Here is a 16,314-nt window from a genome sequence, read left to right as displayed (position 1 = left end):
ATTTGGACTGTGCAGCATTGGTTCGGGGGTGTCTTAAACGCAAATTCAGCTCTTTCCAGTGCTAACTGTGGAACACGGTGTTCTACTCCAAGGGGAATTTCCCAAAGAGGAACAGACCTTGCCCTGGGGATGTGTTTCATACTCTGCTGCATGGTAAATCACTGTCTGCTCCTGCAGTATCAGACAGTGGCTGATACCCCTAATCATCACAGGGTAACCTGCACTCTGGTTCTGCACATTGTTCCAGTGCAGCAAAGAGCACAGAGCCTGGGGAACTGGGGCAAATGAGCTCTTGGGGGACAAAGCTGCAAAAAAAGGCCTTTGTAACACTGACCTGACCCAACCAAAGTGTCTGCTGCTGTTTCTTACATTACTGAGCTCTTGCACTATGTTTCTGCTGCCTTTGCTTTGTGTGTGCCTGGGTCTGGCAGTGAGTCCCATGCCCTGGACCCTGTGGAGCCTTTTGAGGAGTAAATGCTGTTGCTGTGTGGTGGAGGTCTCTAAGCCCTCTTTCTGCCATGAACATCATTCCTGTGCCTTTCCCTCTCTCTCCCAGGTCCTGTCTCTATACAAGTAGGGAGCAGAATTACAGGCTGGAGCCATCCAGTATCAAGTGTGTTTGTATTTGCCCAACCAGGGTTTTATCTGCACTGATTAACTCCACTCCTTGGAAACTTGCTTTCCCTGGAAACTGTTTCAATTCTGTCCTCAAAAATGGCCTAAAATGCTTGTCCTGCAGCTTGTCCCTCAAGTCCTTAAATCCCTGTTAATGCTTCCCCTGTTGCTTGCATTTTGTCCCCCCCGTGGTTCTGCTGAGGTCAGGCTTGCCTTTTGTTTTCTTTCCCTTCTGCCTTCCGCTAACGAGACATTTTTATGATTTTTCAGCATTCTAGGTGCTTTTGTGGATTGCAGGTTAAAAGTACAGGCTGTTAATGCAACAAATGCTACTGTGCTGTCTGCAAATGCCCAAGGGGAGCAAACTGGGACATCTCCCAGCATGTCCCTCCCACCCTGTGCCACTAATCCCTGCACAGGCTCTTGCCCCTCACTGCTATGTTTGTTCCCAGTGTTTGCCAGGACTATGCCATTGGGAAAGGGGTTGGCTGGGAGGGTGAATGTGGAGGCTGGGCTGGATTTCTGCCCTTCCCTGGGCAGTGAAGTGTCCGGTGCACTTTGATCCCTGGAGAGAGGCTTGGCAGAGGCAGCTGGCACTCTGCCCAAGCTGGGAACGGGCTCCACAGCACACCTAGCTGCATTCCCAGTGAGAGAGAGGGTGGGAGTGTGTGGGTCAGGATGAGGCCTCTGCTCTGGGCTGCCTGCAGCCAGCTGCTGCCCCGGGGAGCTGGGCTCTGCGCTCCCAAGCCAGCTGTGACCACTATGGTGACCGCATCACATCACAGCCTGCGGCCTCTGGTGCTTCTGGCCGCCTCCAGCTCCCCAGCCAGTGTGTCTGCAGGACTCCTCCAGCCCCTGGTCCCAGGGAGCAGAGTCCCCAGCTGCTGGAGCTCGCAGTTCAACGTGCCCCCCAGTGCCCTGCTTGTGGCCCGGCCTGTGGGGGTCTGCTCCATGATGAGGCTTCCCGTGCAGGCGTCTGCGGAGGGACTGGACGTGGCGTTTGTCGGTGTCCCGCTGGACACAGGCACGTCCAACCGGCCGGGAGCCAGGTAAGGGCCAGTCAGGGAAGCTCATGCTTCCCTCTGGCCATCGGGCACAGCTCTCCTGTGGTGAGAGGGGTGCTGGGGCCAATGCCTGGTGGCATTTCCCAGCCGTGTCACGGCCCAGGTTCGGCCCGCGTCAGATCCGCGCCGAGTCGGCCATGTTGAGGAGGTTCAACGGCAGCACCGGGGCCGCGCCCTTCGACTCCCTGCGGGTGGCCGACATCGGGGACGTGAACGTGAACCTCTACAACCTGCCTGAGAGCTGCCGCCTCATCCGGGACTCCTACCAGGAGATCGTGGCCTCCGGCTGTGTGCCCCTCACCTTGGGTAGGAGCCCCAGTCTCCCTGTCCTGCCACTGCATCCTGGCTCTGTCAAACTCCCTCTGCTTCTCCTGTCATTCAGTCCAGGCTTAGCAGAAGGCAAGTGATGAGTCTGTTCCCTGCCCGGGCTGTTGTGCTGTATCATGGGTAAATTCACAGGCTCTCGGCTGAACAGAATGTTCTGTGATGCCTCTTCCTTTGGGTCAAAAATGAGGAGGATGAGTCCGTCTGCAAATAAAACCAGTGACGTGTTTTTGGTATGCTGTTGAGCAGGACCCAAAGCAAGAGCAGGTTTTGTCCCTTGTGTCCCTCCAGCTGAGTGAGCACCAGGCTTTACACAAGGCCTGATTTGGGTGCGTGTTCAAGTTCGCAGCTGTTAGTGCTTGGCATTAGTGATGCTGAAGGCAATGAATGTGTGGAGTAACGAGGGGCAAGTCACCAGTTACAGCATCCTAGAAGCTGATCAAATACCTATATAAGCCTAATCAAGGATCCTGCTCCACAGGCTGTCCCTGCTGGCAGTCTGCATATCTGGTCCTCCCTAAAAGGAAGACCAGGAGAAGAGAGGACCCAGGAGAGGAAGCAATCTGCAGATGGGAGTGTTAGTTTTCCTTTGGCAATGAAGCTCTGCATAAATAAGTGCAGGATAAATGCAAAGAGGGAAAAAATTACTTGGGAGCAAAAGTAATGAGCACTGAGCAGCTCCTGTAGTGTATTCCCCCTCTTCCCTGTGTCTTGCAGGTGGAGATCACACCATAACATACCCAATCCTGCAGGCCCTGGCGGCAAAGTAAGTTTGTAATCTGGAGATGGAGAGAAAGGACCTGGGAAAGAGCCTCAGCAAGGCTCCAGGTTTGCTGTCCCTGCTGTTGGCAGGGTCACCATGCACGGGACAGGACTAGCGTGGCCACCCTGTCTCGAGCAGGCACGGTCCCGTGGGGCTGGTGCACGTGGATGCTCACACGGACACCGGGGACACGGCCCTGGGGCAGAGGATCTACCACGGGAGCCCGTTCCGGCGCTGTGTGGAGGAAGGGCTGCTGGACTGCGGCCGCGTGGTACAGATCGGCATCCGAGGCTCCTCCTATGAGCCCGATCCCCACAAGTACGGCCGGGAACAGGTAAACTGATCCGCACACAGAGCTGTGTGCTCCCCCTGCCATAAATACCACGTCAGTAACATTTACTCGGCTTCCGACGGGAAATAAATGCATTTTTTTTGCCTCCTGTTCCATGCCAGCGGCTTGTCTCCAGGACAAGCACTCCCGGCTCACTGAATGTCAGCTGAGTGGGGAGTTAGTGTGTGTGTGGGGTGGAAGGTGCTTACAGATGCACTTCTGCAGCTTGGCCCTGGAATGAGGATTGTTCCCGGTAGATATTCCCCAGCAGGGCAGGGGATGCTCCTCGTCTCCCCCCTTTCCCTAAGCAGGTGCCCGTGTGTCTGTGCTCCCACAGGGTTTCCGTGTGGTCCCAGCTGAGGAGTGCTGGATGAAGTCCCTGGAGCCGCTGATGAGGGAGGTGAGGGCGCAGATGGGGGAGAGGCCGATCTACATCAGCTTCGATATCGATGGGCTGGACCCCGCCTACGCCCCGGGCACCGGCACCCCCGAGATAGCCGGGCTCACACCTGCACAGGTGAGGGGACACGCTGCCCTGCCCAGGGGGAAAGGGCTCTTTTGCTCCCTTAAAGGAGGTCGTTTCACCAGCACAGCAAAGTGGGAGTTAAAGAGGCCAGGAAGTGTTTCCTCATGGTGGTGAGGAAGGAAAATGTGGGACTGATGTGATTTGGTCTGTAGAGGTTGGGTTTCCTTACTGGAATATGGGGAAAGCAGAGCCTGGACCAGTCTGCTAGGTCAGATGTGTTTCTTGATCCCAAATCCATTTTTTTCCCTAGGCTTTGGAGATTATTCGTGGCTGCAAAGGCCTGAACATAGTGGGGTGTGACCTTGTGGAAGTTGCACCAATGTATGATGTCTCTGGTGAGTGTGAAGATGCCTGAGGGCAAGACAAATGCCTGGCACATGTGCCTGTGGGTGAAAGCCGTTGGATATAAACAGATTTCCTTTTTTTGTCTTGTATTTTTAGGCAATACAGCCCTCCTGGGGGCAAACCTACTGTTCGAGATGCTCTGTGTCCTCCCAGGAGTGAAGACACTGTGAGGGCAGTTCCCACCTGCCCTGGGGCAACGCTTCTCTGTGTTCTCAGCCAGGCTTTCCATGTCCCCTTCCCTTCAGACAGCTGCAGCCAGCATGGGCTTTGCAGCATGAAATAAATGCCATTGACCACTAGAAAATGTATTTTTTAGCTGGGAAGCTGTAGGGAACAGGCTAGACACCCCATTTAACTGGGGTCTGGAGCTTTGGAGCTGGCCTGGGAAAGGCATAGATGAGGCTAATGCCATTTTGCCTCTGGAATGATTCACCCAGCTCACAGGGCTCCTGGGAAAAAAACTGTCACTGGTGAAAGGTTTGTCCCATTAGGATGCTGCAGCAGGACAATGAATGTAGAAGAAGGGAGGATATGAAGGGGGCCTGAGCCTCCTGCTGACAGTAGGGAGATATTTGACTAGATTGCCTGCTGGTGAAATAACCAGGCGTTTCCTATGGCAGGAGCAGTTTAACACTCCTGAAATTTCTGAGAGGACGTGGAGGTGAGGTTAGTTCGGACATGGAGACGCAGAGCCACCTCATCACACATTAAAATAGTTTATTTTGGTTGCGAAACTGTTATTGTCTTAAAACAAAATGACATCAGTGCCTGATCACAAATACAAAAACAAAACAAAACCCCCCAAAAATAAAAAAGACAAGTTTGCCAAATAAGTTAATTCCCCCCCTCCCAGTATCAAAAGTGCAAAATAGGTACCTAGTTCTCAGTCCTACTTGTCAGGCTGCGCTCGTGTCCTGGCTCCTGGTTGCTGTGGGTGAAGGGCAGAGACAGGGACAGGGAGGAGTTTGGGAACAATCTCCACTCTGAGGCCTGTATCCCTTTGCCTCAGCTCTGAGCACTGTGCCATTGCTCAAATCTCACTAGGAAAGTGCACTAGGACCCAATCTCCTCAATCTTTGGATAACAAATCACCGCGTGCGGAACAGAATCACAAGTGTTCAGAAAATGATGGGGTGATGGTTCATGGCTACTGGGAGAGGGCAGATCCCGGGATAAGCAGCTCTGACCATGGTCTCAAGACAGCAAACACCTGGAGTGCCATGCTGGCACTGCAGCCAATTAAACCAGGGGGCAGAGCAGCTTGGCTTTTGCTTCAACTTAGGCAAAATTTCCATACAAATCCAGGAGCTGTGCTCCTGTCCAGCCCCAGTCAGCACTGGTGGACTGATGCAAGCACTCCCTGGCTGAAAGGGGAGGTTACCTGTGCTAAAAAGAAAATAAACCCAATGATTCTGGCAGCATGCAACACACAATGGATGTGAAGGCCATAAAGCCTTCTCCCCCCTTCCTCAGGGTTGGGCTGAATTCCCTCACTGTAGCATAACTAGGCACTTTTTTTCATGAGTTGAGGGTTTTCTCCTTGTTTCTGATCAGCTGAAGAAACAGCAGAGAGCCAGAGAGCATTCTTCTGCTACTGCAAATGTTTAAGATGTTATGTGGAGCCTTCTGCTGGGCTAAAAACTATTCCAACCACATCCTGCATGGCAAGCTGTTGGAAAAGTGCAGGAGTGCTGCAGTGATTGCTCCAGCCAGGTGGAAATGAAGTCTAGAAGCATCAGGCTGGTGTTTCACTCCCCCTCTGCTCTCTGTCAGCACTGCCTGTGTGCCTTCACAGGAGCTCCTGGGCAGGGAGAAGACATCACCTGCCTTCCTTCCCTCTACTTTAGTGCCTCATTCCGTGGCCCAGAGTGCATTGGGCTGGAACTAACCTCACATAGGGATCATTTGTAGCATCGCAGCCTTTATTTGAAGCACGTTGTACAGGGGATCTGAGGTACCTGTGGGGGTTGGAGCATGCCAGTCTGCTCCCAGGATGGGGAAATGCAATGAGGCAAGGCTTTGGGAGCAATTAGGGCACGTAGGGAGTGCAATGACTGGAGCATTCCCAACTTCTCTGCGGGATTAGCAGCTAGCTCAGGGGTTGGCAGTTATTCCTACTGAATGGCTGCTCTGCTAAGATGGTAACTAAAGTGGCAAGGGCTGAGTTTGGAATTAACACCATGTGTTCACTGAGTGCTCCGTGCTCTAAGCCCTGTGGCAAAGGCCACTGGCCTCCATCCCCGTGCTTGGCAATGCTGGAGCCTGACGGTGCCACAGGGTTCCAGATCCACAGAAGGAGAAGGCCTGGGCGCCAGTGTCAGCCCCGGTGCAGTGAAAAGGAAGAACAAACCTCACAGGATTTCAGTCCTTGCCACAAAGAGAAGCCCTGCTGCCTCGCTTGGCCACTCGAGGAGTGTTAAGCAGCCACCAGGCTGCTGCTTATCATCCTTCTACCTTACCCAGAAAGGGGCACCCTTTCCCTGTGGTGCTGGAAGCAGCTGTTGGGACGCTATAGCAAAGCAACATGCAAACCCAGGGCTGTGCAGCTGCTCTAACCTCACACACCCCCAATGCTTCCAAAAGATGAAAGAAATACCCAAGCAAACAAACACAAAGCCACGAGAGCAGCCTGAGTGTGCAGAAATGGAGGTTTGGGGTAAGAAGGAAATGGGTGAGAGGCTGAAACCCAACATCTCAACCTCCAACTAAACCAAAGGAGCTTCACACGCACGCAACAGTCTGATGATACAGCACTTCTGGGGCAACATTTCAAGAGTACAATCGTTGAAGGATGAGGTTCCTTGATACAAAGGAAGGTTGGTTTGTACTACAGCTGGAAAGGTGTTTGCAAGGAGTCCAGGTGACTCCCTGGCAGCTACGTAGTTTCTTACACATCTACTGGCTCATAGCAGCTCACGCCTACAATCTGAGGACGCAGGTAAAGTTATGGCTCTAGGATACATCGTCTAAAATCGACAGAAGCAGAAAAGGCATCTGAAAAATCAACGTGACATTTAAATGACTCAACACTTTGACAGTATTTTACGGCCGTGCCCTTTTCCTCCCTGTTACGGTTCAGCCAGTGAAGCTGCAGGTGGAACCATGACACGAGGAGCATGAAACATGCAGATCGCCCACGAGCCTGCACCATGGGGGGGTCCCAGCTAAAGTTTGCTACAAGGGAGATGCTCCTAACTGGATTCTGCATCACTTACCATGGGGAAAGCCGAGAGAGTACCACTGCCTGGTGGGAGGAGGCCTTTCGGAAGGGCAGGGCCTGGAGGGTCTGCAGGGTCTTGCCAGAGTTACACCATGCACCATGGGCTAAGCACACGGGGACGGGGAGGGAGTACCATGACCCGGCCTGCATCACCGGCCACAGCTGGTCCGGACCCAGGGAAGTCACGGATTTCTTCAACTGAGGTAAAACAAGAGGTGGGATGGGGGCGACTCGGGAAGCAGACGTGGCAGGACGAGAGGGGCACAATGGACTTCTTGGCTCTTGGGTTGTACAGCGTCCAAACGCACGGCGGGGCGGTGGAGGGCACACGGGTGCGCTTGGCTGCGCTCCCGGGCTCCAGACACGGGAGGTGTGTTCTAATTGCCGGCCCCAGGAAAGTTCATCTAAAACCTAAAGTCCATTCATCAAGCTTGTTTGAGTATTCCTGGAAAGAGCTGTCCCTTGTCATCTTCATAAAAAGTTTGTCCCCTTAGAATCTCTGTAAAATTCCTCAGTCTAGTGCAGGCCACGAGGGGATATAGAACCTCTGTAAGGAACCTTCTAGAAGGCGTTCCATCCAAAAGGACAATTTGTGTAATTTGTTTTTAATGGATCTAGATCCTGGGCTGCAGGAGGATTTCCCTCTGGCTTCTGCATGTTGTAAAGCATCATAATCCTCGCACGATCCCAGGGTTCCCCCCTCGTCCCCTGATCTGTGAGGCTTAAAGAGGCAGAAGTATTTCTTGTGGCCATTCAGAGCCAGGACATAGCCTGTGTAGTCACGCTCGAGGAAATGCTTGTCGTACTGGTTTGGGATGGGGGCCGCATCCTGCGCAAACTCCAGCAGATACTCCAGCCACTCTCGGTGCTTGTCCAGGCTGAGGAAGGAGAAGTGAAGAGAGCTGCTCCTGGGGGAAGAGCAGAGAAGATACTGGGATTAGTGTCCTGGGTCTGGCTGGATTCCTACTGGACAGGTAAGGAATTGTCAACAAGGACAGGGCAGTGCTGTGTTGCTGCAGCTCCTTTTTCAGCTCAGTGTATGCAGCACTGTCGTGCTTTCTATTTTTTAAAACATGGGTACTGTCAAAGTGGCACCAGCACCCAACCCCTCTGGCCACCACCACCGAGTCTGGCTGGGAACAGCCTCTTGGTTTTTGGTGGCTCATTGCCACTGATGAGGGCAGAGGCTGCTTTGATCACCAGAAGCATTCACTCATGGCAATGGAACCACCCACACTCCTGATGTGTCACCAGAGCAGCATCACACAAGTGGTTAATACAGCAACAGAAGCCTGGGAGAGGGCCCAGCCTACCCTGTGAACATGTAGACTTCCAGGGCGAACTTCTGGAGCAGTGGGGTTTTGGTGGAGTTGGACAGGATCAAGACGACGTTCATGTGCCCCGGCCTCAGGCGCACCAAGTTACTGGTGTAGTTGATGTCTGTTAGCTCAGTCACCTCAACAAAGCTCTTTTTGGGAATCCTGCTGCAACAAAAACACCGAGTGAAAGGGGGGCAAAGGACTGGGAGCAACTGAGGATGGAGAAATTGGGAGTGCATTTGCCAGCCTGTTATGCTGAGCCATCCCTGTGCCCTGTAGCAAAAGCCAATGTAACCGGTGCAATAGCTTGGTTTGCACCTCTCTCAATGAGTGGGTCAGACCTTTACCTCTCCCCTGAGGACAAACTTGGTGGGAATTGTTTAATAAGCAGATTAGTGTCCCCTTGTCCTTGCTGGCTGGGTCCTGGCTGTGCACTGGTCCTCCTTCCTTGCTGTGCCTGCACTGCCCTGCACAACTGCACTATGTGCAACTTCAGCACTTCTCTGCTCTTCACTAACCCTCCCTGCACAGGTGCTCCCTGAGCAATGCTTCTGCAGAAAACATTCTGGAGAAGTTAAGAGGGGGAACCTGTTACTCTCTTTGCTGAAGCTCGCGTCGTTCTTCTCCGTCTTTGCGGCCGTTTCTTCTTTCCCCGAGGGTGGAGCGTCCCTTGTGTCACTCGAATCACTGCAGAGGAAAGTCATTTTGTGTGTGTTTAAGGCCTTGGGGTTGGACTGAAGAGCTACCCCTGAGGGCATTTTGGTGCACACTCACCTGAAAGCCTGAACAATAACGGTGCCAAAGAGAATGAAGAGCGCTGAGAAGAGCAAGGACAGGAGTGGCATCATTTCTCGCCTGAGGGAAGATGTGCAAACAGCAGTCAGGTCTGTGAGTTCACATTTTCTGCCTCAGTTTCAGTTCCTGCCTAAGTCAGATAACACTGTGTGCCTTCCCCAGAAACTCAGCTTGTTTCTTGGGTCTTAAAGGTCATCATATTTTTGAGTGCTGTCCTGCTCCCACCCAAAAGGATGCTAAAATTGGATCTGTTTTAAAATAAGATGACAAGGAAGCTGTGAATATCAACAATGGATTCCCAATCCATACCAGTTACTGTGAAACAAACTGTCCCACCAGTCTGAGATGTAGTCCACTGTGGAGTAGAACCATCGGATAAGGAACATCTGTTTGAAAAGAATGAAAAGCAAAAAATGAAATGACAAAACTACTATAAAGAGCCCCAACAGGTTCACAGCATGCCATGAGATTCCTTCTGTAAGCAAGAAATCTTCTAAGAGTTTTGCTTTGTTATTTTGAAATATAAATAATGCCTCTGAACAACCATAATGGGACTGTCCACAAAGGTAACTCGAATGTCAGGCATCTGGAAAGGCTGTGCACTTACAGGAGCAAGCTCATCATTCAGGTCTGCCACAACGGTCTCTGATGACAGAAGACCAGGGTCTGTTCTCAGCTGGTCCAGGAGATCCAGGAGGATGAAGTTGTCCTCTTTGCTGCCTTGCCAGGCCTCCTCCAAGGCTTTATAGGCTATCTTCCCTGCATTATTGCGTCTCTCCAGAATGACCACCTGAATGAGCCAAGAGCATGGCACATGTCAGAGAGGAAGGGGCTTTTGTTTTCTTCTAGACAGATGATTCATTTCAAACCACTTCCCAGAATCAGGTGTCACATCAAGGTACAGCATCAATTAAATGACAGGCTAAGAGAAGAAGGGATTAAAAAAATAAAAGGAAACCCTCACAGCTGATCTTCCACGATACTTCTCCTCATCCATCAGCAGGGCATCTGCAAATTCCGGCTGCCGATCACTGTAGATGTGCACAAACCTCAGCGTGTCTTTTGTGTTGGCCACAGCAAAAGTCAAAAATGACTCATAAGCCTCAGCAAACTTCTCTCCTTCCTCGGTAAGCAAGACCACGCAGTGCCTGGGTGACACAATGAGATGCAGATTAAGAGCCAGTCTGGAGATGAGAAGGAATGACCAACCCCTCTCCTCTTGGCAGAACAATCCTGATGAGCCCCAAACCTCTCTGACAGCATGGATATTGAGCATGATCCAATGCAGTCATTGCTCTTTTCCTGCAGAATCAAACCAAAAGTGACTCTAGGAGCAGCCCCAGAGCCTTGGGAAACAAAATGGGAACCCCTCTTACTTCCGCTGACGGTGAGATTTCTTCACAGGACACAGCTCCTGGAACAGCCTCTGGCTGGTGAGCCTGGCCACCATGAGGAACTTATTCTGGGAAAGGAAGTCATCAATGAGCTGCTTCTTCATTTCTCGTGCCTGGCAAGGACCAAGAAAGCAGAAGTCGGAAATGAGCAGGAAGGGGAGGGGAAAGCTGTTGGATGTTCCTGGAGAAGGCTGCCAGCCCTTGTGGTCGTGCCTGCAATCACCCAAGATGTTTTGAGGCCCCAAGACTGCAAAGTTACAGGTGTCCCCGCTCCCCAACAGGCTTGGAGTGCCCCAAACTTCCCTTGTCCTAACACTCTCTCTCCTCCTCCAAAGCCTGAGTTTAAGCTGAGAACAAACACTCTTCCTCCAAACTGCACCACTGACCATGCCCTCATCACCAGCTCGGTCAGAAAAGCTCCGTGCCCATTTTCCCAAAACTGTTGGAGAGGGCTCTGAGTGATACCTGCACAACGTCAGCGGGCCGGTCGATGTGCTCCTTGAAGATCATCATGGTGGGAGTGTAGACGTTGATGTTGTACTGGCTGGACAACTCCTCGGTGCCTCGCAGTCCGACGTACACGTAGCCAAAGGACAGGTAATCTCGGTAGGCAAAGGCCGTCAGCTGGCCAGGAGGAAATCCCCAGCACAGTTATGTTACAGAGTAAGCATTTGCTCCCCCAAGTGCCCGTGGTGACTTTGCTCCAAGAACACATCCCACTGTTTGAATCCCATCAGATGTGCTGTGAGAAGTACAAGCCCTTCCTCTCCCTCACTGAACCAAATTTTGCATCCTCTTAGTCATTGTGCCAGGAGTCTCCACGGATCCACAGCTTTATTTACAGCCTGACATGTTGTAGGGTGGCAGGGGCTTCTTAGGAAATGGGATTTTCAGCAACCCAAATTAGATATGCCACAAACACCTCTCATTCCCAACAAAGGTTGTGCACCTGTGTTGCTGCTACCTCTGAAAGACACCTGCACCTTCACACCCGTGAAGGGTAACTGTGTCAGGATGAAGAAACAAACAGACTCCTTACAAAGCTGGTCACCTGGCAACATCATTTACAACCTGCACAAATCAGCTTGCTCTCCTTGAACCAGTCAGTGGTGTCTGGAGGCATCAGTCCACCTCTGCTCATGGCAGTGGCGTTCTGTAATTTGGAACATCTGGATTTATAAGCAAGTCAACAGTGCAGTGAGAGAAATGACATTACCTTGTATAACAACGGCACAACTGGCATGTGATCGAAGAGCAGCACGTGGGGCTTGTTGTCTTTCCTCCAGTGGGACAGAAAGCGGATGTAGTTTTTATCTGTAATCTTTAGACAGAAGCAGAACGTCAGTTTAACCTCGGAGCTGTCAGACAGCAGCAACACTGCAACAAGGTGTCTGAACAAGGGCTGAGCCTGAAAATGCTGTCCAGATGTTGCAGGAAGCAGACGGTGGGTTGGTCTTTCCAACATATATTCCTGATTAATGAGTGAATTAAAACCATCACTCTTGGCCTCCCTCAGCCATCTTAGTTATTGCAGCCTCTGTTGATGCCATTCCAAGTCAATGCCAACATCACTGTTATTCTCCTGTTTGTTGGGATCATATTATTTATATATACATAAAAATGGGAAGCCAAGGTTTAAAAGACACCTGAGAGCTCCAGTAAACTTGCTCTGTTTCAGGTGTGCTACCTCTCAGAAAGTACACAAATGGCTGCAGTTACTGTAGAAGGGGAAATGATCTCTATTCTTGGGGCGAGAAGTTCAATAACTCCCAGAAGACAAGTCAAGAGTCTATTGGGGCAGGTGACCCCTGGTAAAGATCCCAAGGGAAAATGGGGTGGGGTGAACAAGGCCATGAGCAGAGGCCAGGCAAGTGAGAGTGCTGTGGGGGCTGACCCAGCCACATCACAGGGGTGGTGGGCATCTTAGGACTCTGTCAAAAATGACCAGAAGGCTGAAACACGGGAATATATTATCAGTTAGGAGATTTTACTTATGACTTTGAAAGGGCTCGTGCTGTCAGTTCATTTCAAAGGTCTGAAGGAAAACTGGACAAAACAAACGGGACTCTGTGTCAGTGAGTTTTAGCAGACGTGACCTATGAGGTAGCAAGTGGTCCCTAATTTGCGGGATGAAATGCCAAGACAGCAGGAGAGAAGTGAAATCCAGTAGGTTCCTGTCCTAGGGATAGCTTGGGTAGAGCCCTGGCAGCTGTGGGGTGTCACAGCTGGGGTCAGCTGCCACTAGAATCACTGGTGTGACCATGTAGTAGCAGGATCCTCTTTTCAAGGACTAGTGTTACAGAGGTGTGGGGTGGGAACACTTCTGACAGCTCCAGGGTTTGGAGCTTTGTGCCACAGATCAGCTTGGAGCCTGAATTAAACAGATTAACCACCAAAACAGCCAAGGAGAGAGGGATCTCCAGGCAGAGAGGAGCAGCAGCATCTGACACCCCCGCTAGAACCTACCTTTTCAACAAGATTCCCTGGCAGAAGGTTCTCCACGAACTGCCGCAGGTTTTCCCGAATGACAGCGTTGTGGAAGAAGGTTATTTTCCCATTAATGAGCCCCAGCAGGGTCGGAGTGCTGTGGGCACCCAGATGGTGGGCGAGGCGCCGTTCGTACCCCGCGTGAACGACGCCGATTCCTGCTCCTGGAAAAGGAGAGCACTGGGTTCACATCTAAGATCCCCCACAGCCCAAATGCCCAGTGCAAAACTGATGACCAGCAGCCTGCTTTGGAGTTAGGAATGTTTGGGAGAGCATTAGGATAAAACCCTGAGGGAATCCACAGGGTCTAAACTGGGTCACACAAACCTGAAGGCAAACCACTGCAGCCTTACGAGGCGAGGGACACACACCCAACCCCCAACAACCTCATCCTTACCCAGAGCCTCCAATTCCTGAGCAACCTCCTTCCACACGGGCTCGATGTGGATGCAGCTGAAGCACCAGTCTGAGGTGATTTTAATGAGGTAAGGTTTCTTGAAGCTATCTGGCACAATTTCATTGATGTAGTGGGAAAAGTGGAGCAAATACTTCTCGTCGGAGGTGTCGCGCCTCTCGGAATTGAAAGGGAAATGGAAGAAGGACTCATCAAAATAGAAGCCATCGTGGAAGCGGTGGAACTGGCGATGCTGCTGCTGAGAGAAGCCCTGGCTTTCCCCAGCATCTCCGTAGCGATCAAAGTTTGCCCTCTTTTCCTCGTTGGAGAGAATCTGGAAAGAAAATGATGGAAAAATGATTGCCTGAAACCATGAGGGGGAACTGCCCTGACTCAGTAAATCCCTCAGTAAATAACATAAGGAATGTGCAGTCTTTGCTGCAAATCAGACAGATAAATATTTTGGAAAAAGGAAGCATCACATCCTTCTCGGCTCACTGTGGTAAATAAGGGTAAAAAACCCTCAAAGCCCAAAGAAAAGGAGCCCCTAAATCCAGACTGCTGTACCCACTTCTGTAACCAACAGCTCCTCAGGTTACATCCTGTGTTTTGAGCACAAACACTCTTTTCTGGCTTTTGCTGATGTCTCTTTAAATCTGGAGGGTTCAGAAAGTGCCAAAAGTTTCAGTGAGCAGCCAGAAGCCCTGCAGAGAAACTGCATTTTTTAGCAGGGAAATAAGGATTTATTTTGATTTCCATGGGCTTGGCTCCCACAAACTGGAGTGACCAATTTCCAGAAGGTGCAAATAACTACTGCTAAGAATAATTTGAGGTGACTAAATCCCTGTGATGATGAACGTTGCTTACATGACCCCAAAATGCTTTTATGTATGTGTGACACAGTCAAGACGCCGGTCAGCTGGGCAGGGCTTGGGGAATACCCACTCCTTCCTTCTTTGAGGCTTTTTAGGCAGAGCAAGGCAGACCTGTAGCAAAGTATTTACAGCAGAAACCATGTTGGTGACCCCAGTAGCTCTGTTAACAAAGCTGAGCAAATATTTGGGTGGGTAATGTCCACCTCCACAGAGTCAAGCACCTTTCCCACATATACATACACTGGAAAAACACATAGACACGTATGGAAAACTAAGGTCACTTAATGATACCAGGAGTTCACAGGAAGCATGTGTTACCTCATAGGCCTTGCTAATCTGGATGAATTTGTCCTCTGCTCCCGGGTCCTTGTTTTTGTCAGGGTGCCTGTGGGGCAGAACCAGAGGAAAAGGGGTCAGTGGGGGAGCTGCTGGCCTCTGTTTGGAGGTGAGGGGGACATGGGCAGTGAGGGCGTGCACTGACATCCCCGAGGCTGAGGTCAGATTTAAACCCAACACATGCTGTCCCTGCCCAAGCCCCATCCCAAAATGCAGCTGGGATGTGGGCTGTGTGCCTGTGGACCAGTCCCTCTGTCTGCTCCATCCCCAGCAGCCTGAGCCCAGGACATGGAGCGTGTCTCCTTCCTAGCAATGCCTCCCTTGGCTGCTGCCCTACATAACTACCAGGTTCTTACTTGAATCACCTCCTGCCATGGCCTTGGGGATGCCTCACACAGAACAACATGGGCTCTAAAAGCTGCAGGTAAGCCTACTTTATTAATTTTATTTCTATGCTGTAAGCCTGACCCTCACCACACAGCACCTGCATGAGGGGTGTGACATTTGTGCATCCAACACATTTCCCTTCCACAGCAGAGCGACTGAATGGCCCTTGGACATCCAGGCATCAAGCTGAGACTTCAATGCTCGTGTATTAGAAGTTCCCAAGGAGAAATTTTTCTCCCCACAGCCAGACTCCAAGAGAACTTTCTCCCCCATCACTTGACTCTGGGAGAACTTCTTCCCCTTGCAGCCAGACTCCAGGAGAACTTTTCCCCCCACAGCCAGACTCTGGGAGAACTTTTCTCCCTCTAGCCTGATTCTGGGAAAACTTTTTTCCTTTCTAACCAGACTCTGGAAGATCTTTTTTTCCTGTAGCCAGACTCTGCAACAATTTTTCCCCCACAGCCACACTCCAGGAGAACTTTCCCCTCTGCAGCCCGATTCCAGGAGAACTTTCCCCCACCCGTAGCCAAACTCCGTGAGAATTTTCCCACCCTAGCCAGACTCTGGTAGAACTTTCCCCCATGTAGCCTGATTCTGGGAGAACTTTCCCCCATGTAGCCTGATTCTGGGAGAACTTTTCCCCCTCGTAAGCAGACTCTGAGCGAACTTCTCCCCCCGCAGCCGGACTCCAGAGGGTTTTACAGCAGTATCGCCGGCATGGAGCATCTACGTGTGCCAGGCTGACCGCCGGCCTGCGAGGACGCCGGGGCGCACAGCCAGGCGAGGCGGCTCACGGCACCGCGGGCCGCGGGGCCTGCCGCTGGCACCGAGCCGGGGCCGGGATCCGCTCCCGGGGCCGGGCGGAGGGGGTGCAAGGGCAGCACGTACCATTCCCGGGCGAGCCGCTTGTAGGCCTTCTTGATGTCGGCCTGGCTGGAGCTCCGGCCGACCCCCAGCACGCGGTACGGGTCGAACTCGCCCGGCGCGGCCGCTGCCAGCGCCGGCAGCAGCAGGAGGAGCAGGAGGCAGCCGGCCCGTCCCGGCTCCATGGTCCGGCGGGCCGCGGGCGGAGGAGCGGACGTGCCGCCCTCCCGCACCGAGCGCCGCCGCTTCCGGCGCGCCCGCCCGCCGTCCCCATG

At 52.0% G+C, this 16,314-nt stretch overlaps 2 protein-coding genes across 3 annotated transcripts; one reads left to right on the top strand and one right to left on the bottom strand.

Annotated features, from left to right (window-relative positions):
- Nucleotides 1-98: 98 nt before the first annotated feature.
- AGMAT (agmatinase (putative)) lies at nt 99-4,788 on the top strand. Its single transcript, XM_071449232.1, is given in 8 exon segments — nt 99-1,271; nt 1,273-1,664; nt 1,783-1,985; nt 2,721-2,769; nt 2,905-3,100; nt 3,435-3,614; nt 3,874-3,958; nt 4,065-4,788. Coding segments are annotated over 8 exon segments (1,518 nt in total). The 5' UTR covers nt 99-932; the 3' UTR covers nt 4,139-4,788.
- DNAJC16 (DnaJ heat shock protein family (Hsp40) member C16) lies at nt 4,669-16,304 on the bottom strand. Of its 2 annotated transcripts, none has more exons than XM_071449228.1 (14): nt 16,064-16,304; nt 14,771-14,837; nt 13,581-13,911; nt 13,163-13,347; nt 11,913-12,017; nt 11,162-11,320; nt 10,679-10,809; nt 10,267-10,450; nt 9,910-10,092; nt 9,612-9,688; nt 9,282-9,362; nt 9,096-9,194; nt 8,502-8,672; nt 4,669-8,096 (listed from the first exon to the last, which is right to left on the bottom strand). In XM_071449228.1, the coding sequence occupies exons 1-14, from the start codon at nt 16,222-16,224 to the stop codon at nt 7,700-7,702; spliced, it is 2,331 nt and encodes a 776-aa protein (XP_071305329.1). In that variant the 5' UTR covers nt 16,225-16,304; the 3' UTR covers nt 4,669-7,699. The 2 variants fall into 2 exon arrangements, with proteins under 2 accessions (XP_071305329.1, XP_071305331.1); XM_071449230.1 differs by having other exon boundaries at nt 8,502-8,669.
- Between the last annotated feature and the right edge of the window lie 10 nt (nt 16,305-16,314).

The sequence above is a fragment of the Agelaius tricolor genome, unplaced genomic scaffold (genome assembly GCF_023055355.1).
Source record: "Agelaius tricolor isolate 1412-34295 unplaced genomic scaffold, bAgeTri1.0.p SCAF_28, whole genome shotgun sequence".
Taxonomy (NCBI): domain Eukaryota; kingdom Metazoa; phylum Chordata; class Aves; order Passeriformes; family Icteridae; genus Agelaius; species Agelaius tricolor.
The sequence above is the reverse complement of the archived record's forward strand: the minus strand, read 5'-3'. Positions and strand labels throughout refer to the sequence as shown.